Here is a 26,769-nt window from a genome sequence, read left to right as displayed (position 1 = left end):
CTGCATCAGTGTCCCAGGACAGTAGCCATGATCTGGGACATATTTGGAAAAGCGTAGGTGCATCTGTTTGCCTCGGAAGAGAGCACACACTGCCTGATTTCCTTCTCACTGACACAGTCCCCTCTGGGTGTCAACACGTTAGCTCACCGCTCAGCCGCAAGTATGCATTTCTTCTGGTGAAGCTGCTCCCCCTGGTACTACAGAAAACAAGGGAAGAGCTGGAGTAAGTGGTGCTGGTAGCACCCAAATTGCCAAACCAGCTATGGTTTCCGGAGCTTATGGAATTATTGGTGGTGCCCCTTGGGCTGTCCCATTGAGGAGAGACCTCCTGTCCCAAGAGTGGGGCACAAATGGCACCCCAGTCCGGAGCTGTGGAACCTGTATGAGTGGAGTTCACTGGAGTCCGCTAGTGATGCAATGTTTGCCACAACGTGTACTAAACACAAAAACAGAGGCATGTGCCCCTTCGACTAGGCGCTTTCGAATATGCCAATAAGTGGAGTGTTTGAGAAATGGTGTAAAGAGTGTAATGAAGAGACTGTTAACTGTCCCGTACCAGTCATACTCGCATTTTAAGAGCGACTAGATGATGGCTTGATACCGTCCACACTAAAGTTTATGACGCCGTTTTAAACACTGGAGACAGTGGAGTCACGCCTGCTCTCTTTACAGCACTCTTAATAAAAGTTGCTTGTGGGAAGTGCATAGGCGATTTATAAGCACTATCTGTCGCTTATGTACACCGTCTGGTATGTATGTTTTGCCATGTTATATTGAGATATCGCTAAGCTTGCGCCTTCATCTGACATGAGCCGTTTTAGCGTTTATTGGTCGATGCTCCGCCTCAGCCGAGTTGGACTTCGCTAATAACACGGTGTGATGTTATTATGGTCCCCTTAGCGTCAGCTATGATGCAATGTAGAAAGACGGACCTCGAAAGAGAACATCTCTGGTTACTCAACGTAACCCTGGTACCCTGAGAGGAGGGAACGAGACAAGCTACATTATGTTGCAAATGCTACATTACGCTCAGCATCTGGGAGAATGGTCACCCATGGTTCTCTGTGAAAAGATTCCGAGGCGATGCGCACAGCACCATTCAGTAGAGTGGTGCAGGTACGACGTCACTTTGTAGGCCAATCGGCAGTAAGCATCACACTGGTTCCCTTGACAAAAACCCAATAGGATTTTTCCATAGGCTTAAACTTAAATTATGGCAAAAAAACAAGCTCTGTGATTAACAAAAGTTTATGATATTCACACACAATATTCACACATATTGCATAATTTTTAATAATTTTCACAGATGAACCCAACATTTATCAATTTTAAGCTTAAATGCAGTCGCCAGAAGTAAAAAGCTAAAGGTAGGTTAAACGAACTACACCACGGTCCCACAACTTCAACACCATCAGTAAGCTTCTGCCAACTCTTTCAGTTTTTGTATAAAAAAATAATTCCCAGAAATTTGAGTTAGAATAGATCATAAGAGCACATTTAAATGCATAACGAGTCTGTATAGCAGACTCAGTTTACCTGTTCGGCGAGATGATGTTTAATCTCCCCCACAGCCTCTGTAGTCACATTTAGCCACTTGTTAACCGCCTTTTTCAAAAAATGTAACAACTTGAAAAAAAAAAAATCACATGTGGGTAAAATGAATGCATTTTATGCCGTAGAATAAAACGTGAAAGTGTATTGAGCTTGTGTTCACCACAGACCTTAGTTCAGCCATTTAACCAAAATCCCATTGACTTTGGGACAATGGGACCAGAATTGCTAAAAGGCTAACTCGTTTTTTTGTGTTTTGGCCTACAAAGTGATGTCATACCTGCACCACTCTATTGGGCTTCAGTATTCTAGGAAAAAGGGAGTGTCCCCCTTAGCATCAGTTATGACGCAATGTCTTGTTTCCTTCTCTCTGGGAACCAGGGTCACGATGAGTAACGAGATGTTTTACTCTGATATTCATCACAATAGGGAAGAAAAGACTCTCAACTTTGTGCATTCTTTCACATAATAAAGGCACTCCATTGTCAATAGTGTAGTGATGTATGAAGTTCACACACTTTCAAACTAATTTGAAATCACTTGAACACCAAAAAAATAAAGCGTTCATCATCTGGTGAAACATAAGATCGAGCCGATTCCTTTTGAAATTACTGGTTTTTGTATATAGAGCAACAGTAAATGTGACCACACCTTTACACTCATATTTTATTTACCGTACATGTAAAAAATACTGCATTCATTAATTTAAAATTTAATTTATATAAAATTCAGCATGTCATGACAAATTCTTTTCCCCAATTTTCATACTGCATTGATCAAGTGAAATTGTAAGAACATTTGATCGACTTTCTGATACTTGCTACTGAAATGGAAAGTAACATTTCTCATGCTGTCTGCCATTTTGAATTGATTTTTTTCCGCTTGCCAAACTGCATTCTGGGAATTTCCTGCCTTTTAATTTGGTCAAACTGTTTAATACAAGACTTTCTAAATATCTCTAGAAAAGTAAACAAGTGATCAAAATCAAACAAGTATGTACTTCACGACCATTATGAAGGGGGGGAAAAAAACATATTTTATAGTATGAATGTGAAAGTGTAATTATTAGACGTATTTGTCATTGGTTAGCAATGGCACTGCCATTCAAATCCCAATGGGACAGTAAAACATCCATTGGATAGACAAATCTGTTAGGTCATCAGGGTACTTTTCATTTACGGTTTGTTAACATCTATTTTCACACTGATTTTCTACCTACTATAGCAGTTTGGTTTTATTGATAGCTTTCTCCAGGTTGTTGTATGCACAGCTTTTGCAATTGGTGCCTATTGACATCTAGTGGTTCAGTGCAATCATTGCATTCAGATAATGTTATTAAATAGAGAGGAAAAACAACAAATCCAAATTAAATGAGCACTCTTAAAAGAAACTACCATTTAACACTTTATTGATAACATTGACAAAATACCCAAGTATTTACACACTACATTGAACATTTTGCAGACAAGAAAGTCACTTGAATCATTTGAGATCTAAAAATGCCATGTTTATTTCAAATCACAGTGTCACCTATACATAAAAAAAAAAGAAAAAAAAGTAACAATTGAAGGTGCAAATAAGAGCTTTCCCCAGCATTTGATCATTTGCCTCCGGTTAAAGCTGAAAATGTCCCCAGTCTCTCCACACATAAAATTATCAATGTAATCATTCAAAATTACACAAATAATAATAATATAACCGCACATCACAAACATCCTTTCAACAACGCAGGAAGCTTATGTGGCCGAACGGAAAAATGAAACCTTAAATCTATCCACAAATTGTGCATTTTGAAAGCTGGGAGAATAAAAAAAAAAAAGAAAGAACTTTAAGTCAACAGCCATACAGAAACACACCACTTTAAATAGTTTTAAAAAGAGTATGTACTGCTACCACTTTTGTTTATTGTCGAACTGTGTGGAAATATTTTGCTTTTGCCAATGCAGTTTAATAGCAAGCTGTAACAGGACCACCAGCAAACCCAGCATTGAGAATTTGGTTGTCTGAAGTCAGAGCTTGCATGCATTGGGCTTGTCTACTGGTGATCAGTGTATAGCAGCCTTGACATCAAGACCTCTTAGACTTAAACTAATTGGCAGCGAACAAATAACTTACTGCTCAATTAGGGGGAAACAAGTTCTTTAGTCATCGTCATCATCATCATCCTCTTCCTCCTCGTCGTCGTCGTCTTCATCTTCGTCGTCATCATCTTCAACCTTGGGTTTGGATTTGGCAGATGATGCCGCTCCGCTTTTTTCTCCCTTTCTTTTGTAGTCTGCCATATCCTGAGAAGGCAAAATGACGACATGAGAAATTGAGAATTCCAACGGTTTAGGAGTTTGGGGTTGGTAAGATTTAGGCTTTTGAAAGAAGTCTCGTATGCTCGCCACGGCTGCATTCGATAATATACAGTAAAAACAGCAATATTGTGAAACGTTACAATTTAAAAAATACAGGTGAAACTCAAATTTCGTGCAACGGTTCATGCATTTCAGTAATTCAAATTAAAAGGTGATGTAATATTATATATAACTATCTACAAATGCATGATTATACTTTTTTGAGGGCCGACATTTCTGTATTTAAAATCCTTTTTTAAATTGATTTCATGTAACGTTAAAATTTTCTGAGATTTTGAATTTTGGGTTTCATAAGCCATAATCATTACAGCATTATCACAGTTAAAAGCAGTTGTGCAGCTTAATATTTGTGGAAACTATGAAACTTTTTTGGGATTATTTAACAATTCTTAAAATAAAAAAAAAATAAAAAAAAGTTTAAAGCATTTATTTTGAACAAATCTTTACTATCTTTTTATCAATTTAATGTTTTTTTGCTGAATACAAATATTAGCGTACACTATCGTTCAAAGGTTTGGGGTCTATTTAACAAATCCTGAAAAAACTGGCAAAAAAAACCCACCTTATACTCGAACAGAAATATTAAGCAACACAACTGTTTAATGTTGATACGTTTAGCAGCAATATTTGAATTAGCATATTAGAATGATTTCTGAAGTTTCATGTGACACTGAAGACGGGAATAATGGATGGCTGCTGAAAATTTGGCTGCTAAGGAATAAATTTACACTTTAAAATGTATATAATTTAAAAAAATTCACATTATTATTAGTAATTCTAGGGCTGCCTCCTAATAGTCACAAGTAGTGGCGAAGTCACAGTCCGTGAGGGACAAATCGTTAACAGTAATTACAATACTTGGGCAGGAAATCCAAATGTTCTCCCATCAACCTCAAATATGGTTTATCATTTGAAACATGCAAGTAGCAACTTTACCTGGCCGCTTGCTCTAATGTTAACCTAAATAAATGTGAGCTACTATTTGAACCATATCCAAGGGTTCATGCAGAGTGTGAAAGCTAAAGTGTAGCGCGCTTTACTGCATGACATGGAGGCGCCGGCGTCATCTCTTGCTTTGCCTCCATTGCAACCACTATTCAAACTGTATAAGACCACATTTGAGAGGTCATTCTCCACCTTCTGATACTTGTCCTTCAGTTTGTTGGCCTTGGATAGGAAAGGCTGCTTCTCAGAGTCAGACAGATTGTTCCACATCTCTCCAAGTTTCTTGGCTACATCTCCAATGCCCAGGTTAGGGCTCTGAGCCTTGATACCAGGCCTCTGCTCTGAACAGAACAGGAAAAATCCAGACCTGAAAAAGCAGAGACAAACATTTATGTAACTGAACCACATAGGACCATACTTCTAGAGCTCATTTTAAGTAATTCTGGATGGAATAAAGGACAGAACACATACGCTGGCCGCCTTGGAGCATTAGGATCCTTCTTCTGCTTCTGACCTTTCTTTCCTGGATTGTAGTGCATCATTTCCTGGTCATATCGGACCTTGTCCGTTTTGGCCAGGTCATCAAATTTAGTCTTTTCTTTCGGTGACATGGTCTGCAACAAATGACAGTTCTTCAAGATCCCAGCAGTAGCCTTTTTATTCATTTTGATTTTGATTTCAGGAGATAGACACCTATAGATAGGAATAATCTACTTACTTTCCATCTCTCAGAGCACTTCTTAGAGAATTCTGAGAAGTTAACCGAGACACCAGGGTTCTTCTTGTTGTGCTCTTCACGACACGTCTTCACAAAATATGCATAGGCGGACATCTTGCCCTTGGGCTTCCCTGGTTCACCCTTTGCCATTATTATGAAGTCACTCAAATATCACCACACCTGAAAGTACACAGATAATTTAAGAAAAGAAAAAGCAGCACGCATGTTACCCAGAGAACCACAAATGATTAGGTGCTAGAGTTTCACTGCACATAAAATGCATCTTTTTATTTAACATCATCCATGGGCCATCGCATCCCTAGAGACTTTATCAGTTTAAGTAACCAGAAAATCAATTTTAATGGAATATTGATGGAATATAGCTTTTTTTATTAAGTCATGTGCCCTCATAATTGACTAACTTCATCCACAGTGCTTCATGGGAGTGGGCAGGTGCTAAAGAGATATTTTGGTGCAAATTGTTTCGAATATTTGTTTGGTGGACATTTTTTGTGTGCAGAATCATGGGTAGGCTAATGATTGAACTGAATTCATTTGGGCTGATGCATACCATATATTACCACCATCGTAGCTCACAGCCTTTAAAAAATTATAAGTTATTCAAAACTAAAATAAGAAAATATGATTTTTACTCACGGAAATCAGAGTGTTATACACACACATACATAAATAACTTCTGTTCTGCACCTCGCCCGAGGTGCCGGGCCCTTCAAGCAGTATTTTGTTTATTTTTTTATGTTGTGAAACGCAAATTAATGACAGAAACATAATTTTATTTTTTAATGTAGATGTAGCGAATTATTGATTGTGTCCCAAATAAGTGTAATTTAAAAGGTATAACGTGAACTAGTTTAAAGGCAGGCAATGTGTGAGAAGAGCTAATGACTAACCGCGTCTCCTCAATCAGACGCTATTCATTAAAATGGCCTCTATCAGCGGCGAGGAACAATGACTTGCACCCCCATTTTCACAAGAGACACTTCGAGGTCATGATTTAGCGAGTAACTTTTCAAAGTCGACATGTTAAAGTTGTCGATTAAACAATGTGCCGCGAGGCAAGCTTTTGTAAAGTTTTACCAGTTTCACACTGCACGCCAAATCACGAATCCTACTACCGTGAAGGTTAAAGACATGATTCATGAATATTAATTACGTACAGTGACGTTCGCCCCGCATAGCTAATTGATTGGTTGCCATGCACACGCAGTTAGGTGGGCGTTAAGGGAATTAACGAATCCTACTATAGTGAAGGCGTTCGTTGTATATTAAGTCAAGTCACGCTGTAGAGACTTTACGTACCAACGTCATCGAATGAATTAATATTCATGAGCAAACACTTCACCATAGTAGGATTCGCAAATTCGCGCCCGGCACAAACCCGTTTGCAACAAAGGCAGAGTCAAACCAGCCATGACTGGCGTTGGCTGCTGTTAACAGCGCTTTAACGGCTCAATGCTCTCTTTAACCAGCAAATATACGAAAAGACGAAACTAATACACAGCCACGATAACGTTACACGGTGCACTTCACGACAGACTTTCAGGCCATTTAGGAACCCGTATTTTTTTTAAGCAAATTTTTATTTCGCCAGCCATTTTAAAAGCATGTTCGTCACCCAACTTCGGTTTAACCGACAAACAAAAGGTAGTTTTATTGGACCTTAAAGGAAAGCAAAATGGTTTAGAAAGAAAAAAAATACACACCACCGTTAATATTTCACTGTAAATCAGTTTATACACGAAGAAAATGGTTAGTTATACATAAAGTATCGTTTGCGTAACAAAAAAGGATTTCAATAATTAAAATAGGATTTTAAAAAGAACATCAGGCAACAATTAATAGTTTAAAATAAAGAGCTTTATAGATACCTTCTTAAATGTTTGTCCTGTCGTCTGTTCTCCACAGTCAGTCACACTAACGGCCTCGCGCTTCCTCTCTATAGAAGACCACACAGCCTCGCGCTAGCTCACTACGAGACCCGCCTGATTGGTTACTCCCGGCGCCCATTTAAAACAGCCTCCACAACTGTGGATTGGTCAAAATACATTATATATTCATAAGACGGGCGCCGGCATTGGTCATAAGCCTAAGAAACACCCCATTATTTTAAAAAAAGCCGGGAATTGCTGTCAAAACAACAAAAGTTAAAAAGGTCTGTGGCAAACCACGTGTGAGTGTGAACTACAGTGTGCACTATAGAGAAACTGTATTCAGCAATTAAAGACTGCATACTGTACAGTATTTAGGGTGTGATAATACTGAGTTGAGGAGTAGAAATTGGGGAAGTTTGCATGCCATATGAATATGAGGAGGGCCTACATAAAGAGAAAGATGGTAATATAATCAAAATAAAGTGAAGTTACTTAAAGTCAAACTCGAATCCCTGAATGGATAAAATAATATCATTGCTCCACAACCATGTATCAAGGATATAATTGTTTTTAAGATTAAATGTAGCTAGTGTTAAGATTGACAATAATTGTTTTATTATAAATATTTAGCTTAAATGGCATTTACATGTACTTCAAACCCATGCTTTAAAAAAAAAAGTAAAAAAAACCCAAAACATTTAAGTAACTATATTTTGTCTAATTAAAAGTAAATTTGCAGATAGAAAAATCAGAAATGAGATATAATGGACTACCAAAAATAGCACCAGTTTTTGTAAGATTATTTTCTTCATACAACAAAATTGTGTTCAACATTAATATACACAACTTCAAATTTAAGCTGTGTTTATAAGAAATTAGACATGTATTATAAAAATGTATATAAAACACAATTAAAAAATTGGTATTACAAACGCATCTAGAAAATAAAATATGTATGCATTAGGCAACTTTTAGTAATTCTTATGTCATAGTAATATTGAATTGCATTTAAAATAATAATAGTTTATCTGAAGGTGGCAGTTTATGTGTAAAATATTGTGTCACTAGCTACCACAGAGCAAATTTATCCACATATTTTATATTATGCATGATTCTGAATTATATTACATTTTAATTAGTAGTAATTCTTGGAGGCAATAAAAAAGCAAGAACATTCTTGCCAAAGCCACTGGTATATTCAGGCGTGTTTTTGTTCTGGATTACATTTTATTGTTAATTACAAAATTTGATGAAAAAACAAACAAAAAAACACTCCTATGCTTGAAACCCATCCCTTGATGAAGCTCAGATGTTGAAATCATCAACCGAATCTGCAATTTTCATTTCTACCCCAAACAATAAGTGACGCGATAAAAATACCCTTCAAAACATTATGCATAGAAAACTCATTATATGGAAAATGTTTGTTGAATGTAGTGCTACGGGATTTAGCCATTGGCTTCATGGCCTTTAGATGGCACTCATGACCAAATGCTCAGACAGTAGTCTGCATCGGTATGCCTTCATGCTCTGAGGAAGAGGAGAAAGAATGTGATGAAGCTGCATCTCGTTTTAGCTCTTCCACTTTCTTCTGCAACTCAGACTTCAGGACCAACAACTCCTTCAGACTCTGATGAACAGGAACCTGACAGACAGACAGAGCCTATAGTTTTTACATCACAACATTTTCAACTTGTGTAAAATTTCAATTAAATTGCAAGATAAAATGAAAATAAACAAATAATACAAAGGTCCAATTAAAATCCCTATAAAAATAAATACATATAAATGTCAAATGTAACAATAAATAATAGTTAAATTGCCTTTTTATACTTTATCAAAATGCAAAAAAGGACTCTGTACTCTAAAAAAAAAGTTATATTAAGTTCAAGCAGGAGATAAAAACAATAGTACAAATGTTTCATATAAATATATTCTTTATCCAATTAAAATTCAGCTGACGTGAGCAACCAAGTTCATTTGTTGCTCCCAAATGTGAAGTATTCAATGGCAGTATTAACGGCATTGTAAATCAAATGGCGAATACATGTCAATGTAGCACGTTTATAGAGGAAAACAATAGAAAAGCATCGCAGTGGAAAGCAGAAACGTACCCTTTACTCCTACATTATGGTGTACACTAGTGATCATTTCTAAACAGGTTTCCCAAATCCCACCCCATCATAAAACAATGAAATAAATGAAGAATAAAGGTTACTACACATAAAAATAATCTAATTTAAATGTATATATAAATGAATACATACTATAGGGTGGACTTAAATTCCCATTCAACATTGGAAAACAAACAACATTTCAGTATTTTTATTGAAGTCTGAGTAAATAATATCATATAAATAAAACTTTTTGCATGTATAAAATAACATTTTAAGGAAATCCTTAGAAGTTTGAAATTAGAAGAAGAAATGATTGAGTGATCTAGTGTCAGTCTACTGATATGTATATGCAAATACTGCAAATAATGTTAAATACCTAATTTATTTACATTAAAAGAAATCAGAATTCCTTCCTACTCTTTTAACCATATAAATATATGGCCAAAATTATATAAATATTACACATAAATATCAGCAGCTGCACCAAATTGCATATTTTTGCTTAGTTTTGGCCTAAGCAAATAAAAATTATGCGTTTTCTCCCTCCTTGACTATGATGTATCGAATATGATACTCAAAAAACACAAATGGAATTCTTTTTAAAAATATTTTGTCTAAAGGTTCAATAAACTGTTCCATAAAAAAAGTATATAAATTGTCTTACTATTATTTCAAATGTCAGGCTTTACAGTTCAACAAGTTCACAAAACACATTTTCACCTACTTCCACTGAAACACATGTGGAATGATGAGTTATTAAACATTAGCTCAACCTTGCTCACCTGTGGCCTCATGCGAGGATTCCAGCGCACATAATAACTGACCCAAAGCTCTAGATGTCTCAGACTGGCTACCGGATATAAAACATGGTGCTCGTAGTTCACATACAGCGGGTTGGTAAACTCCTCAAGCTGGCTGTTCACATACGACCATAGAGACACGGTCTTACTGTAAATCTCCTGCACAATCAGAGTAGAATGACATGAGGATGAGTAAATCATGACAGAATTACTTTAAGCACGGTTTACACCTGGTCACTTAAATTCCAGTTCACGTCAACCAAAGCAACATATATGAGCTGCATTTTATTTATCATCAGCTAATTTCAAGATCAGAGACCGAAATAGGAGAGAGAGAGAGAGGCACTGGTAAGATTATTTAGTCTAGTTTTGAGCGTCTGCGACTTACGTTCAGTTTTATATAAAGGATTTTACACGTTAGCTTGCTGAAGAGGTACTCATATGTTTGTGACATAACCTTGTGCGTATTTGACAGTTTAAGCGCAATAAGACGTGAAAGAGAACTTGGTTTAATTCTCACGGGACCCGCCGTCTGACTTCCAGCTTTCTGTGAGCGAGCTTCGGATGGGTGCGCTCAGAAATCCATATATCAGAAGTCAAGACTGATATGGCTTTAAAACGCATGCAGTTATATAAACTTTCAATATGATGAAGAACTGCAATGTCACGTGAGCGTAACCGCGATAGAGATGATAATCAAAACCTGACGCACAAGCTGTAGAGGCTCTGCCCTCTTCTGGAAAGCTGGGTGGGGAGCAGGCGCTCATTTGCATTTAAAGATACATTCAAGAAAACAGCATGTTTTTCCTTCCACTCAAAAATGGTCATTTACAACATGGTATAATATGATCTGTGGAGTATTTTGAGCTTAAACTTCACAGACACATCTTAGGGACACTCTATACTTCTATCACATCTTGTAAAAAGGGGCATAACAGGTCCCTTTTAAATCCGAAAGCTTTTCAGAGAGCTTTTACACCGGGTCTTTTCACGATCTGACAGCTATCCAAACACTGAAAACGCATGACAAGGTGTAAACAGGCACTAAAACCAAGTGACATTAATGCGCATAACAGTTGCACACATCTGTTCTTGCCTTCGAGACTCGCTCTTGCTCGCTGTTGTAAAGAAACGTCCCAAACAGGCAGCTGTAGAGGTGATCAAGCACCGTGACCAGAAACAGCTCATTGAACTCAAATGCAGAGGGAAACTATGGAGAGAACAAAAGAGAAAAATTTGCTAAAAAATGTAAAAGGCTGATATAATAACGTAGTATCATACAGGTTTCATTTTTTTTTTCCTCTGCTCCACTTGCCACTTTTTCCTCACCTGTCGTGTCATTTGCCAGACACAGTCGATGAACTGCACAAAGAGAGGCGAGCGCTCGGAGTTTGCGTGATTCCCATCTCCATGTCCCACGCGCTAACAGACAGAAACACAGAGGTAGAGGAAGATACAGTGAGATGTTTGTACACATTCAACGGAGTATGTGTTTTTCCTTATGCAGAATGTTACTGACCGAAGCAAAGCGGTGTCCGAAGCTCAGCCATTCCTTCTCCAGCAGCACCTGGAAGCCCCTGAGCGAGCGGTAGTGCGCGTCCAGCATGAGCATGGCCAGAGAGGTGAGCTGAGCCGTGCGGTCCCAGCCATCACTGCAGTGCACTACCACTGACGTCTTACCCGACTCGATTCGGTCCGCGATGCGAACCGCACCTGCTAGCAAAAGCTACAGAAAAAACAGTGAGGTTGTACCTTTAAGAAATACTTTTTATTTAGTTAAGATTTAATTGTTTTCTTTCTCTAAATTATTAATTTTTTAATGATTAATTAATAATTTGAGCTACCTAAAATGTGGGAAAGACAAATCTAGAGTATGATAAACAGGAAAGTGTATAATTTCTGCACTTTTAACCTGTTAAAGGTGCCGTATGTAACTTTTCGACGGTACTAAAGCTAAAAAAACAGGTTTGGTTAAATAATAAATATATATTTTCTTTATCCAATTAAAATTCAGCTGAACTGAGCGAACAAGTTAATTTCCTATTATGTTTTTTTCTTTCTTCCATAGAAAATCAATGGAAAAGCAGTGCATTGAAACATTATATATTTACACATAAATAGCAGAGTCCACACCACAACTATAACGATAACGGAAAAGAGAAATTATATTGTTGAAATCTCTTTCAGAACAATTTTTTCCCAACTGATGAACATTAAAAACATTGACAGCCAATCAGAATCAACCCTGCTCGAGCATTTAAAGTGGCAGACATATACAGTATGTCTATAAGCGCAAGCTACATAACGCTATAACTATATAACGATTGAGGCTAATATAGTTATCATTATAGTTTTCTTAAGTGTTGGGGAAGATTACTTTAAAAAGTAATGAATTACAACATTGCATTACTCCATAAAAAAGTAACTTGCAATCTTTATTGTTGCTATTTTATTCGATTTAAATATCTAAATGGTAGTGAGAAGAAAAAAAACTTTTAGACATTAATCTGCATACTAATGATACTAATGAGATGGACATCAATTATGCTCGTCTTTGCCCGTTCATTTGAAGGTATCTTGAGTGAAACGGCTCTATATTAAACAAAGCACATACAAAAGACCTGAACCAAGGTATATGCAAGGTAAAAAGAATCTGAATTGCAAAATGTTTAAAATCATGTTACTAGCAGGAAAAAAGGGAATTACTAGGAAATGGCTACAGGTGGAAGCGCCAAGAAAGGAAAATTGGGTTGATGTCATGCATGATATATACGTTATGGAGAAACTGACTTCCACTTGTAGATTTGAAATGGATAAATTCGAGAGAATATGGAATGGATTCTTAAAATTTATTCGGCCAATAAGATCAGATTTTGTGTGAAATATAGTACCTGAGACACTCCCCTGTTTTTGTTCTTGCTACCAGTCTGTTTGTTATTTTGTTTTATTGTATTTCTTTTATTTTTTTTATTTTTTTTTATTTATTTTTTTTCTCGTAAAAAAAAAAAAAAAAGCTGATGTGAGACAAGACAAAAATGTTGTTTAATATGACCAAATGTGTATTTATGTCTTGCAACTTCAAGAAATAATAAAATATAAAAAAAAACAAAAGACCTGAACCGGAAGCGATGAAACCGGTTTTACAGAATACTGAAGTTTATTGCGCATAACCTTCATTGCGTTACTTAGTTACTTTTTTTATGGACAGCAATGCATGATTTTTAAATAATTCCACTTGATAAGGAAACATTCTTATGAACTTCTTGGAATTTATCTTGAGAAATTCTTTTTTAGAAGATGTTCATGAATCCAGCCCTAGAAGGTGACATCATCAAGCCTCTCTACAGAATAAGCCAATTAAATTCCTTGCTTGTATATTAAAGTGAAATAAATATTTGAAAACATACAGAACAGAACCATCAACGAAAATTCATGAGTATGAAAGTCAGGATGTAATGACCACCTGATTCGATCATGCCTTCAAAAACGAACATGGTGTAGTGACATAATCATAATCTCACCCTGATGTATTCCAGCCAGTGCGTAGAATCCACAGATGAGAACCAGTGTTGTTGGTCGATGGCAGGATACACCACCTCCTTGAGTTTCCTCAAAGATTCTCTCATCACATGTATGTTGGGGATCTCCAGAAAGTTCAGCTCTACATTGATGTAGAAACTCTCATTCTCATATCCTCCATCTTTGGTCTATAAATGTGGAGCCACATATCAGCCATTCCAGAAAATCTGGTACAGTAATGGATTTGTTGCTGGCACAAAATGGTCATCTCACATGATGCTGTAACTTGTATGGGGACCATGTTTTGACACAGCCCATCAATCTATAGGCTTTCTATCATTTCTTTCATAGCAAAACTGAACTGAACTTCTTTTTTAATCCACATAAGAAAGTTATACAGCTTTGGAATGACCTGAGGGTGAGTAAACGATGACAGATTTAATTTTTTTGGTGAACTATCCCTTTAGTTTTAGTCTGTGTTCAGCTTTAAACTGGTTCAGTGAAACCAGTATTCATACTTTTTTAGTATTTAAGACTACAACTGATAATCAACCGCTTTTCTAAGTAAATTTAGAAACTAAAACAGGTTAATAAGCTCAATTCCTCCCTTACTGATATGCATTGTATGCAAGATTTCTCAAACATCTCATGTATATGATTTTTGTATAAAACATTTATCTCAATTGTACCAATGCATGTACTGCCTCACTAAAAATATTTGTTTTTCCTTTTAATGCATTTATTTGATCAAAAAAATAGAGTCAAAACAGTAATATAGACAGTTATGATTTAAAAGAACTGTTTACTATTTGAATACATTTTAAAATGTTAAAATTTATTCCTGAGATGCAAAGCTGAATTTTCAGCATCATTACTCTGTCACATGATCCTTCAGAAATCATTCTTATTATCATCAATGTTGAAAACAGTAGTGATGCTTGATTTTTTTTTTTTGTCGAAACAGTTTTTTTTTCAGGATTCCCTGAAGAACAGCATTTATTTGAAATATAAATCTTTTGTAACATTATAAATGTCTTTACTGTCACTTTTGATCAATTTAACATGTCCTTTCTGAATAAACGTGTTGGGGAAATTTACTTTTTAAAGTAATTCGTTACAATATTGTGTTACTCCCTACAAAAGTAACTAATTGCATTACTTTTTATGGAAAGTAATGTTACATTACTTTTGCGTTCATTTTTCCTCACCTGGGCTAGGCTTGTTTGTTTGCTTTTTAGTAATTTAATTATTTATTTTTAAATAATCTTTTAATAATTGAACATTCCATTATTCAGGGTTTGCGTAATATTCTGAGTTTGCATTTTACAGTTTTTATTCATTTTGAGGACTGCTGAATCTGTATTTGTGCAAGTGAGATGAGTAAATGCTCACATTTAGTCTAGAAATTCAATGACCGTAAAGTTCACACACAGCGCACACAACGACTCTGGACCTTAATTACGATTTCTCTCAACATGGGGACAGAACAGATGTCAGGCAATAAATGGAAAAACAAAGTAACTTGCGCTAACAACTCGATATTTTGTGGTAAATTTCAAAGTAATGCGTTACTTTACAAGTTACTTGAAAAAAGTTATCTGATTACGTAACTCGCATTACCCCCAACACTGGCTGTAGTATTTGTTTTTTAAAACAGTTTCTTACTTTGTTGGTGTCAGCCACAGTGCATTGGCGAGCATCAAAGATGCAGAGCTTATGAGACTGAGCGTTGGCGTCGAGTATGGTCTGAAGGTACCGTTCATCCTCCCTGCAGCGACGGTCTGACGGGCCCACCTGTGGCTGACTACAGCGCACTATAGCGGCCTGACTCTCAGGGTGAATCCAGGACAGCACCTGAGGGAATGATTAGGTTTAAGGCGCTGGTCATGACAGAACAAATAAAACAGCATTTAATATTTAAAACCATAGGTAAAAACTGCCTCCATAGCATTATGATTGGTTACGGCGATGTTGACGTGATAAATACCTCTCGTTTTCGAGTGCGTTGCGTATTTGCAAATCGGTCTGAATTTATTAATAATGGTGTTAATGAGAAGGCCTATTAAAAAGTAAGTATACAACTCAGCCACTTGATATCACTCTTTATGTGAAAGTGACATGTGAAGGCCAAGTATGGTAACTCATACTCGGAATTTGTCCTATGCATTAACCCATCCAAGTTAGAGGACACACATTAGGAGCAGTGATAAGTGAACACACACACACTGCAAACCATGCCTGTACTGAGAATCAAACCCGTTTTCGTTAACTATAATAGCACTGATTACAATATAGATGTTGCTAGAGGATATTTAATTTGGCCAAACAAAGGCCCGTTGTAAAGTAAAACTTAACTGTTAAACAAGATTTTAAAAACAACAAACAAAAAAAACCCTTCTTACAGGGAAACGTCGTTTGGCCCTAAATGCCGCCACTCTCTTCAGTTCGTCCTCTGAGACGTTTGAAGGCAGGACCAGCAGAGCAGGATACGTCTCACACACCTCATAACTGCTGTTCACTTTACTGATGATCCAGCTCTCGTTTGGAATACCCTGCCATCACCCAAAACATCGACATCAGGCACATCAGAACATAATGCAATATCAAAATTATTACCTGTCCTGATACAAACATTTTGCATATGGTGAGCGGTAATGACAGATCTTACCTGTCTCTTGTACTCAGCGATTGGGTCGTAGATCTTCCAGCCATCTTCTGGAAACTTCTCTCGGTATTTAAAGGCAAATAGAGGCTGAGGGAAGAGAACACACTGAAACATTGTCAGCTAGTGCGCTATGGTGTGTATAGCACATCCTCACGCAAGTGTCATATGTGGGTGTTTTCAAGAAGTCGTACCAGGTTGTGGGAGAGAGGGAACGCATACTTTGACATTATTTCAAACACCTCCAAATCGCTCTGTCCCTCCTTCTTGTACGCAAACCGGGGGTTTCTCAGGTCCTGTGAAAAGAAATGGTAAATTTTAAAGTGTGTGCAAGAGAATAAAAAGCTAAGACAGAAAAGGGAAGGGGCCATGTATGGAATATTGTTTCTGCAACAGAATAAAAAATAAAATAAGGTAATTGCGACTTTTTCTCTCTCGCAATTGCGATTTTACATCTTGCAATTCTGAGATCTCGCAATTGCAACTTTATATTATGCAAATCTGTCTTTATAACTCGCCATTGTGAGTTTATATCACGCCATTGTGACTTTATATCATGCAATTCTGAGAAAAAAGTCAGATTTGCGCAATGTAAACTCGCAATTGCGAGAAAAAAATATTTTCTTTTTGACCTTTTTTAATTTTTTATTCAGTGGCAGAAACAAGCTTCCATAGGCCAAGAGCCAATGAAGGGTAAAAAAAGAAGAAAACTTATTTGTCCTTTGCCTTGCAGACTATCTCAAGTCCTTGAGTGTTGTCTCCGTGACTCTGAACAGCGACAGACTCAAGTCTGCTTACAGCTCCAAGATTCACATCCAGCACAAATGGAGAATCCTTTTGCAAACACAGAAACAACCTTAATAACCAATCAAAACATTTGTGCTTGTTGAGATCTGAGAAAACACACGGGAATAAAAGCACTTATTTAATCAATATACTAGACAGTAACTCAACAGAAACTCAGTACAATGCTGTTCAAAAGTTTTGGAATAATTTATATGAACATTTTGGCCGATACCGATAACCGATAATTCTTTATATTTGAAATCCGATAACCGATATATTGGCAGATAAATCTAAATCCAAATTTTTATATCATTTTTGAGAGCCTGATTACAAAAACAAAAGTATTAACATTAAAAATCCATGTCCCTAGCACACAATTATAATGTTCTCATTATAAATCTGTCTCATGGCTTATTTCCGTTTTTAAATTACGTCGTGTTGTGCACTACTGGGTCACCGTATGTCACTGTCTTTCGATTATGTAAAAATAAGTAGAAGAGTGCGTTTACCCGTGTCAGGCTCTTAAAGTAGAGCTTGTAATCAGTGATGGTGAGAGTCCCTCTCACAACCCCAGAGAATGGACAGATATACATGACGTCTTTGACTGTGAAAACACCACAGCGTACAAAGGTTATCTACCATTGATGTGCATATGTATGGAAGACTATTCCATCTACTTTTGCTTAACCTATACTACCTAAAAAAGGACAACAATAATATTTAAAGCCTTGTCCACTGACCTTGTGACCTAAATTATAACTTTTTTATATGTCATATTTATATGTCATATTATGTTTAACTTGCTATGCTTCATGGTGGTTCTGTACTGTTACATCAGGTAAAAAGATGTAATTACCGATAGCCTTGATGGTTTCTCCAGGAACACGTGGAGCCTCCTCCATCTGAGCCTGCTTATTTCCTTCTCTGAGAGCCTGTCACACATTGGAACAAACACATTTTGATATGATTACATGCACATCATTTTACGATTAAGGTCCATATTCTGAATAAGCTTTATTCTGATAAGATGTTCTTCAGAAGTTATTTAAATCATCCAAAATTCTGATTAATACAGGCATATGCCAGCTGTCTTATTTGAATTTTCTAGAACCTAGAATGTTGGCTTTTTGTAATTAGGTTAATGCGTACATAATCAGAATATGTAAAACTCACCGCCATTTTGCCTGGGTGTTGCCATTATTAAGGTGTTGTGGCTGGTTTCTGGTAAAGTCATAAGAGCAAACCCAGAGCCCAATGTAATATTATGGTTCCTAAATATAGCCTATGTTCCCCCTTCAGTGAAAGTCTACGGCATACAGTAGGTCTTCAACTCTGGTTCTGGAGGCCCACTGCTCTGCAAAGTTTATAACCCACCTGCTTCAGCGAGTGATTTTCATGTAATCCTGAAGAGCTTGAGACAACGTCAATAGCGTTGGTAGCTATCCGCGAAAAACAACAACCGCAACATGGAGGGGTTTGCAATACAGATGTTGTCCTATTTACAACACGACAAGACAACCACATATGAATGTATTTCAAAAAAATAAGTGCAAGCAGCATTTATCAGTGTTCAAGCAGTTAAGGCAGTTAAGCTCAAAAGCATCAGAAGACATTAAGTTTCATGTAGCAAGCATTTAACCACTGACATCATAGTTGGAATAGACCTTGTTTTCAGCACTTCGTGCTTGAACACCAAATAATAATGAGACCTTTTTGACAGTTATAGCGCCACCTATGGTCCGATCTCCATGAAACTTTGCATGCTTTTTCACCATGTTATGACACATATGCTCATCAACTTTTTGATGAATTTTTTGTGAAGTTCTGAGTTTTTATTTATGATTTATAGGCTTTTGACTGTATTTTGCCACACCCCTTTTCTAAATGACCCAGTTACAGCCACCCAATTGCAAAATATCAACTTTTTTTCGATAATTATTGATCTAGAGAGTCCAGAGAATAGGCCTAGACTGGTTTGGTTCCGATCGGGCGAAAAACCAGGGACTAGTTCGCAAAAGTAGGTTTTGGACAAAATCCGACATAACTTTTTTTTTTTGTTGCTTAAATCGAAATCGGAGATATACATCTTGTCCGTCTTGAGCCAAGGATCACAGTGGCATGATTGAGGCTAGGACCAACGATCTATGAGTTAGGCTATGGCCTACCATCTGGCCGAGTTTCAAGTCTCTAGGCCTTACGGTTTGGCCTGCACAATCCGTTTTAGGGGAATCTTTTTTTTTCAAATAGCAATTACAATAGGTTTTTAGCACTTCGTGCTTGAACACATAATTAATAATTGTAAAAAAAATCGCATTCATGAGATTTTTTTGCCGTCCACACATGCTAAATCTGATCGGGTTTAAATCTGATATCCACAAAAATCAAATTTGGACTGACAGTCTGAATGAGGCTTTACAAAACAAACAAACAAACAAACACACACACGTGACGCACACACACACACACACACACACACACACACACACACACACACACACACACACACACACACACACACACACACACACACACACACACACACACACACACACACACACACACACACACACACACACACACACACACACACACACACACACACACACACAAACACTCTTAAATAAATCCTTAAATAAGCAAGTACAACTATAGACATAAATTAGGTGATTAGGAAAAATACCCCTCAGATACAAAAATACTCTGTATGTGGATTCCTTTTCACCACTCCCAAACTTTAAGTTCTCTCTCTGCCTAAAGCAAACAGCCGGTCCAATGTTCGAGGCTGTAAACTAAACGCGAAAGGCAGAGCTGTAATTCAGAGGACTGGAGAAAATCTTAGTGAGATTCATATTTTTTGATGCTTTCATTAACTTTGACAGAAGGGAATATGCACTTCACATAGCTAAAATACACTAAGCAAACAGAGTAACGTTCTGGCAACCATGTACAAAACTCTAGCATCTTGATAGTAAATTTAGCACCAGTAACTAGTAAAACTCTGGTCTACATGCATTATCTTTTAAGATCCCATGAACCACAAGTCCATGTTTTGTCCCTGAAAAAGCTGTTTCTGTGAGCAAACTGCTGTCAGCAAGCAGTAGGGAGTTCAGAGGGATGAGCGTCTGCTCCACCCACAGTGACAGAACTGTTTGGCAGCTTCGTGGACACAGACGAATCAGAGAATTCAGTCATTCTGTTGCGGTCCAGCTGCAGGACAACGACAGCACTGTGGAATTCAACAGGCTTGACCTTCACCAAGACAAAAGATCTATGGAGATCTGTTCAGCATTATGCTAATAAAGCCCTAGAAAGATGGCACGGGGTGGTGATATTTCATAATGGCATATGAGTCAAGCCATTTGTATTTTCCACCTCACACATTCAGATATGTGCTATATCAATAATAGAGAAAAGGCATATAGCAGATTCAAATACAAATCATGCTCTTTCAACAGCATCTGCGTCACAGAAAATAATTTAGACTGGGTAAAAACAAAGTGAAAATGTGTTCACAGTAATAAATCTAAAGTGCCTTTGCAGGCAAGCATGAAAATAAATGATATCCAAATATTATAATTAGTGCATTTAAATGGACAACAAAATTATGGTAAATATAAAAAATCAGTTCATTATAATAAGCAGACAATGCAAGAACTCATATTTACAAGATTTTACGGACGGACGGACAGACAGACAGACATAGATAGATTGATGGACGGATGGACGGACGGATGGACGGATAGATAGATAGATAGACAGACAGACAGACAGACGGAGGGATAGATAGATAGATAGATAGATAGATAGATAGATAGATAGATAGATAGATAGATAGATAGATATATAGATAGATAGATAGACACAGACAGAGAGATGGATAGACAGACAGACGGAGGGATAGATAGATAAACAGATAGATAGATAGACAGACAGACAGACAGACGGAGGGATAGATAGATAGATAGACAGACAGACAGATGGAGGGAAAGATAGATAGATAGATAGATAGACAGACAGACAGATGGAGGGAAAGATAGATAGATAGATAGATAGATAGATAGATAGATAGATAGATAGATAGATAGATAGATAGATACAGACAGAGAGATGGATAGACAGACAGACAGACGGAGGGATAGATAGATAAACAGATAGATAGATAGATAGATAGACAGACAGACAGACAGAAACACGGAGGGATAGATAGATAGATAGATAGATAGATAGATAGATAGATAGATAGATAGATAGATAGATAGATAGATAGATAGATAGATAGATAGATAGATAGATAGACAGATGGACGGACAGACAGACAGACAGACATACAGACAGGTGGAGGGATAGATAGATAGACAGATAGATAGAGACGAATAGCTGGACAGACAGACAGACAGACAGACAGACAGACAGACAGACAGACAGACAGACAGACAGACAGACAGACAGACAGACAGACAGACAGACAGATAGATAGATAGATAGATAGATAGATAGATAGATAGATAGATAGATAGATAGATAGATAGATAGATAGATAGATAGATAGATAGATAGATAGATAGATAGATAGATAGATTGATTGATTGATTGATTGATAGATACAGACAGAGAGATGGATAGACAGACAGACAGAGGGATAGATAGATAGACAGATAGATAGAGATGAATAGATAGACAGACAGACAGAAAAACAGATAGACAGATAGATAGACAGAAAAACAGATAGATAGATAGATAGATAGATAGATAGATAGATAGATAGATAGATAGATAGATAGATAGATAGATAGATAGATAGATAGATAGATAGATAGATAGATAGATAGATAGATAGATAGATAGATATTTGGATGTAAGTGTCTTGAAACGGTCTATTTCTGTTTGTAAGCAAGTAATTATGAGTCACACAAGTTGAGTCACACACAAACACACACAGAGAAAGACTTGCCGAAGAGGGGGCAGTCTGTTGAGGGTCACTGTCCAAGAGATATTCTTTAACCTCCACATCACAGTCCTGCACCAAAGAAACACCACAACACAACAGAGATCGATGAGGAAAGAGAAAGAAAAAGAGAGCAGTGCATGAAACCACACACCAGAAAGATGCAATCATTTCAAGAAACTATGAGAACTACAAGCTTTCACGCAGGTGTAATAAGGTCAAAAGGGCTCATACACATTTTGTATCGCTTTATATTTTTCCAGACGTCTTAAATGTTAGTCAATGTTTCTGCACCAAAAACTCGGAAAAGAACAGTATGAGACTGACTTGGATGGGCACAAGTATTTTAACATAAAAAAATTACATTACTTTTATGTTTCAATATAGGTTTTTTTTTGACTGGAAAGAGAAGTTCTGAAATTTACAATTTGTTATAATAGTCAACTTTTTTTATTTAAAAGGTTTAATTTGACAAAAGTACATTAATTTGACATGCTATATGACCCCTTTAAATAACCAAAACAGAAGCAGTGTCAGAATCAATCAGAGGTTCTGCTTAATTAACAGAAAAGTAGATCTCAACTCATGAGAGTCATCAAAGTTTGAAGTTCCATAACTTTTTCCCCCCATTAATGTTTTATAAAATTGGTCCATATGCCAATCCTCACACAAAGCTCATTTGACATCAGAAGTAGTTACAGCAGATTTATCTGGACTATTTTTATGATTCTTTTATGATTCTAGGATATGGCCAGGAAAAAATAAGCCTTCATGTTCCACCGAAAGGGTTTTGTAACAAAATAAAAAGTAAATCATTTATTTTTCATATGAAATTTGTTAGAAACCGTGGAGAGTAGACTTGACAAAACAACTTGATCAGCAATGTTCTGATCCACTGTGGTTTCATGACAAAAACAGAAGTTGTCTAAACTATGCTGACTCTTGCATAAGAGTGTATAAACTAAAAACACTGGGTGGAGATCTCTGGCAATGTATAAATAAAAAAAACAGAAACCTGTTTTGAGTTAGTGAGCATTTACATGATTCATCATATTGTTTGGTTCTGTATGCGGTCTACTGCCTCTACGTATTGCCACCGATGATGAAATATAAGTGAAAAGAAAACATGAATAAATCAGGGAACATAAGTCTCATGAGTATCTACAAAGCAGATGTGTTCTTTGTAAAAGTAATGCAATCCAAACCGAAAGAGATCTGTGTTGAGAATTTCTTAAAAAAAAAAAAAAAAAATATATATATATATATATATATATATATATAATAATTAGTATAAACACTAGCACATACACATACCTTGCACTCTCTAGAAATCGTCTCTGAGCTGATGGATCCAGAGATCGGACTTGACATTGTGGCTGCAATCAGTTGTTTGCACCATTCAACATGAGCCCCTGTGGGACTATAATATAAAAGTGTTAGTAAGTTATGCAATACTTCTAAAAAGTAATATATGTATAAGCACACTCAGTAAGCATTTGTTTATTCAGCTGTCTCTTATTCACCCCAATAGTCATTCTTTACAATGTTGTTGACTCAGACTCTGCTGTTGCATCTGTAGTTTATGTACTTTTATAGTCATACTTTTTAAAATGTCTTGAGCACTGGCTGAAAGGAATTATAATTACTGTTTACTTTTTTACTATTAGTAACTCAGCCAATTACATGGCACGGCTGGTCACGTGATATCAACACAGCGGCGCCCATGAGGGGGCGACCCGCTGCACTGAATAACAAACGCTTTTTCTAAGACTGTCTGGAGTCATCTCATGTATGCGTGGATCATTTATTTAACAAGATTATAACCGCTGTTTATTCCATGAGTAAAACATTAATTAGCTATAAAAAAGTGCACCTTTAATAAAGAGAAGTCATCAGCGTGATAAAGCCTACTCTCACTAACAAAGTGAGCCCAATGATTTTGTTTGCATCAAGTCACTCAGTAACTAAACCGAAGAACGCGGTGAAACACCTGGTTTATGACACCTCGTCATATCTACACAGCGATTGCAACCATGACACTGATGGTGTAGATGGGGTGCTATAATATATAAAAGGGGTGTTATTGGCACTGACCTGTCTGGAGTGTCAGGGTTTGACTGTGGTGCGGTCTGTCGCTTGTCCATCCTCTGTAAGCTTACAAAAAGTCAAAATCACGCTATGTTACATATCCAAGGCTCATCGTGTGCCATACAACTGATAACGCTAAAACTTCGTGACTCGCAACGCAAAGACGCGAAATCACTGTCTAGGGATATCGCTCATAAATGTTAATCAGGCCTGTGCTGCATAAACTACCAATGGTGACGGGCTGCTCATGAATATTAATTACGTTGCGTCCATATCTTCCAATGGCAAAGACTTTAGTCATAAATATTAATGCTCAGCCTTCAACGCAGTACAATTCGTAAACTCGCCTCCCGCACCGCCACGCCAGCGCTAATACATATCAACAAGACTACGTTACCCAAAATGCAATAGCGTGAGATAATGTTTGGAAAGCGTCTTAAGGATTTCATGTAAAATCTTGGGGGAGTTAGGAGTGAGAGAGCACCCATCTGGCTCTGAACAATTCTTCTTCTTCCAAATCCAAATCCTGCCTTCTTAGCAGCTATTCACAATTAATGGGGAAAACAAAAAGAAAATGTCCTTACAACTATGCTCCCATAATGTAGAATTTATTTGTATTTATTACATTTGTGTTCTATTTTTATATTCCAAGAACCCTGTTTTTCTTACTACCTCATTATAAATGAACACTATATGATCACTTGTAACAAATTCATGTTTTCATATTCAACATTGAAGATAGAACATGCATACATTACATGAATTACAAATCTCACATCTGAGTGACTCTACAGACACAAATGGGACATTCCTGGGATTCGGTGCCCAGGGAATTAGTAGTGTATTTAAAGTTCTTTGGTAATGTTTGCAATCAAAATCAAGTTCAATCGAAAATAACACTTGTAAGTGTTGGAAGAGATAAAATGAGCCATCCATGAATTTTTTTTATACCACTTGTCCACCCTGCTAAACAGTTTTTACAATAATTTCATAAATATAGCACAAAACCCCATTAATAATTAAGTGACCATGAACATTTATTGGAGTATCAATGTAACACTTTAAAAAGTAAACAAAATTGCCTTCCAGGCAGTTATATCTGAAACCGAAAAATGTAAAAAGTTGTGTCTGTGCGAAAGTAAGTGTGATTCAAACATATTATATATAGTTTCTGATCATTTATTAACTGGTGTTTTTAAAGGGAAATAAGTTGTCTAAAAAATGTACACAATGCCCATAAATTAGTATCATAAGTATTTCATATGTTGTTAATTTAACAGGGTGGATGTTTTTCCATCTACTATTTCACTGATTTTGTTTAATAAATGGTTACATTTATGTACCCAAGCTTGACCAAAATAATTTTTCAAATGTTTTACATCACCATATCATGATTACACATAAGAAGTATTTTAAAAACAGTTTGATTTTCACATTTTATGATGTCCAAAAGGCACCGAATACCAGGACTGGCCCAAACACTGTGTATTTTGTTTCAATGTTCACTATCACGGATGAGAAGCAGCAGAGGGAAGTAGATGAACTGGGATGTGTACCGTCCACACATCTTTATGGCCCCTAGAATACATTGGTTCACTGAGCCAACGCGGGTTTGAGAGTCTTGTAAGGTATTTCACATTGAGTTCAGTCAAGCAGGCCGCAGTCTCCAGCTTTCTCATCTCTTCACAGGGAACATCCTCAGGACAACGCCATGTCTCCCCAACGTCAACCAGACCTGCACATAAACAAGGGTTTAAATAGACACACAAACCCCAAAGTCACTTAATGCATATGCAAATAATGATGTGGTTGCTAGGGTCTGGCTAGACCAGAATATTGCTTACAGAATGCTTGCATTAAGCATTAAAAAGTACTTCAAATAATATGTAATATTCACCTGCTATAACACCACGTCCAAACCTGTCTCCAGACAACAGAAGTTCCTCCGTTTGCTGGGTTGTCATTCCCAGCCTTTCAGTGAGGATGAGTCTCCAGTCCTCGTCTTCCCAGTCCTTCTGAGCGATGTGAACGGCTAGAGTGCAGTTCCGCATCTCTGACAGCAGGGGCCGCCAGCGGCTCTCTATCGTTTTCAAGCCATTCAACACAAGGGTAGCGTACGGCTGTCGAAATGACAAGCAAGCCACCTCTAAACTCATCCTGAGAATACGCTATTTAACCCTTTATCTACAAATAACACGTTTAAAGTAAGTCGTGAGTAGAGCACATTCCCACTAGAAGTACTTTATTAAATAGACATAAGGATACGACTTGATGGACGACTGGATATAGCGCTTCCTGTTTTTAAAATGTGCCTCAAAAAAAGACGAGACACTGTTATAAAATAAAGAACTCTTGAAAGAAACAGCGCCCACTAGTGCTCGGACTT

General features: G+C 36.9%; 3 protein-coding genes across 5 annotated transcripts; all 3 read right to left on the bottom strand.

Annotated features, from left to right (window-relative positions):
• Window positions 1–2,942: 2,942 nt before the first annotated feature.
• Window positions 2,943–7,583, bottom strand: hmgb3b (high mobility group box 3b). Its single transcript, XM_077196161.1, has 5 exons — window positions 7,464–7,583; window positions 5,575–5,754; window positions 5,328–5,470; window positions 5,049–5,223; window positions 2,943–3,836 (listed from the first exon to the last, which is right to left on the bottom strand). The coding sequence occupies exons 2-5, from the start codon at window positions 5,722–5,724 to the stop codon at window positions 3,693–3,695; spliced, it is 612 nt and encodes a 203-aa protein (XP_077052276.1). The 5' UTR covers window positions 5,725–5,754; window positions 7,464–7,583; the 3' UTR covers window positions 2,943–3,692.
• Window positions 7,584–8,058: 475 nt separating this feature from the next.
• Window positions 8,059–24,612, bottom strand: mtmr1b (myotubularin related protein 1b). 3 transcript variants are annotated; one of them, XM_077196134.1, is made up of 17 exons: window positions 24,390–24,612; window positions 23,610–23,715; window positions 22,302–22,367; window positions 18,725–18,845; window positions 18,207–18,282; window positions 17,860–17,954; window positions 17,291–17,398; window positions 16,759–16,860; window positions 16,571–16,654; window positions 16,305–16,454; window positions 15,568–15,756; window positions 13,905–14,090; window positions 11,903–12,109; window positions 11,713–11,805; window positions 11,480–11,593; window positions 10,366–10,542; window positions 8,059–9,111 (listed from the first exon to the last, which is right to left on the bottom strand). In XM_077196134.1, the coding sequence occupies exons 3-17, from the start codon at window positions 22,358–22,360 to the stop codon at window positions 8,962–8,964; spliced, it is 1,911 nt and encodes a 636-aa protein (XP_077052249.1). In that variant the 5' UTR covers window positions 22,361–22,367; window positions 23,610–23,715; window positions 24,390–24,612; the 3' UTR covers window positions 8,059–8,961. The 3 variants fall into 3 exon arrangements, with proteins under 3 accessions (XP_077052249.1, XP_077052240.1, XP_077052261.1); XM_077196125.1 differs by lacking the exon at window positions 18,725–18,845 and having other exon boundaries at window positions 24,390–24,602; XM_077196146.1 differs by lacking the exons at window positions 18,725–18,845; window positions 22,302–22,367 and having other exon boundaries at window positions 24,390–24,589.
• Window positions 24,613–24,975: 363 nt separating this feature from the next.
• On the bottom strand, window positions 24,976–26,708 carry LOC143702342 (protein EOLA1). The gene is made up of 2 exons (XM_077196118.1): window positions 26,281–26,708; window positions 24,976–26,118 (listed from the first exon to the last, which is right to left on the bottom strand). Exons 1-2 carry the CDS (start codon window positions 26,537–26,539, stop codon window positions 25,892–25,894), a joined length of 486 nt encoding a protein of 161 aa, XP_077052233.1. The 5' UTR covers window positions 26,540–26,708; the 3' UTR covers window positions 24,976–25,891.
• Between the last annotated feature and the right edge of the window lie 61 nt (window positions 26,709–26,769).

The sequence above is a fragment of the Siphateles boraxobius genome, unplaced genomic scaffold, assembly GCF_051911475.1.
Source record: "Siphateles boraxobius isolate OS27281-9 unplaced genomic scaffold, OSU_SipBor_1 11, whole genome shotgun sequence".
In the NCBI taxonomy this organism is placed as follows: domain Eukaryota; kingdom Metazoa; phylum Chordata; class Actinopteri; order Cypriniformes; family Leuciscidae; genus Siphateles; species Siphateles boraxobius.
This window is presented reverse-complemented; position numbering and strand designations above follow the sequence as displayed.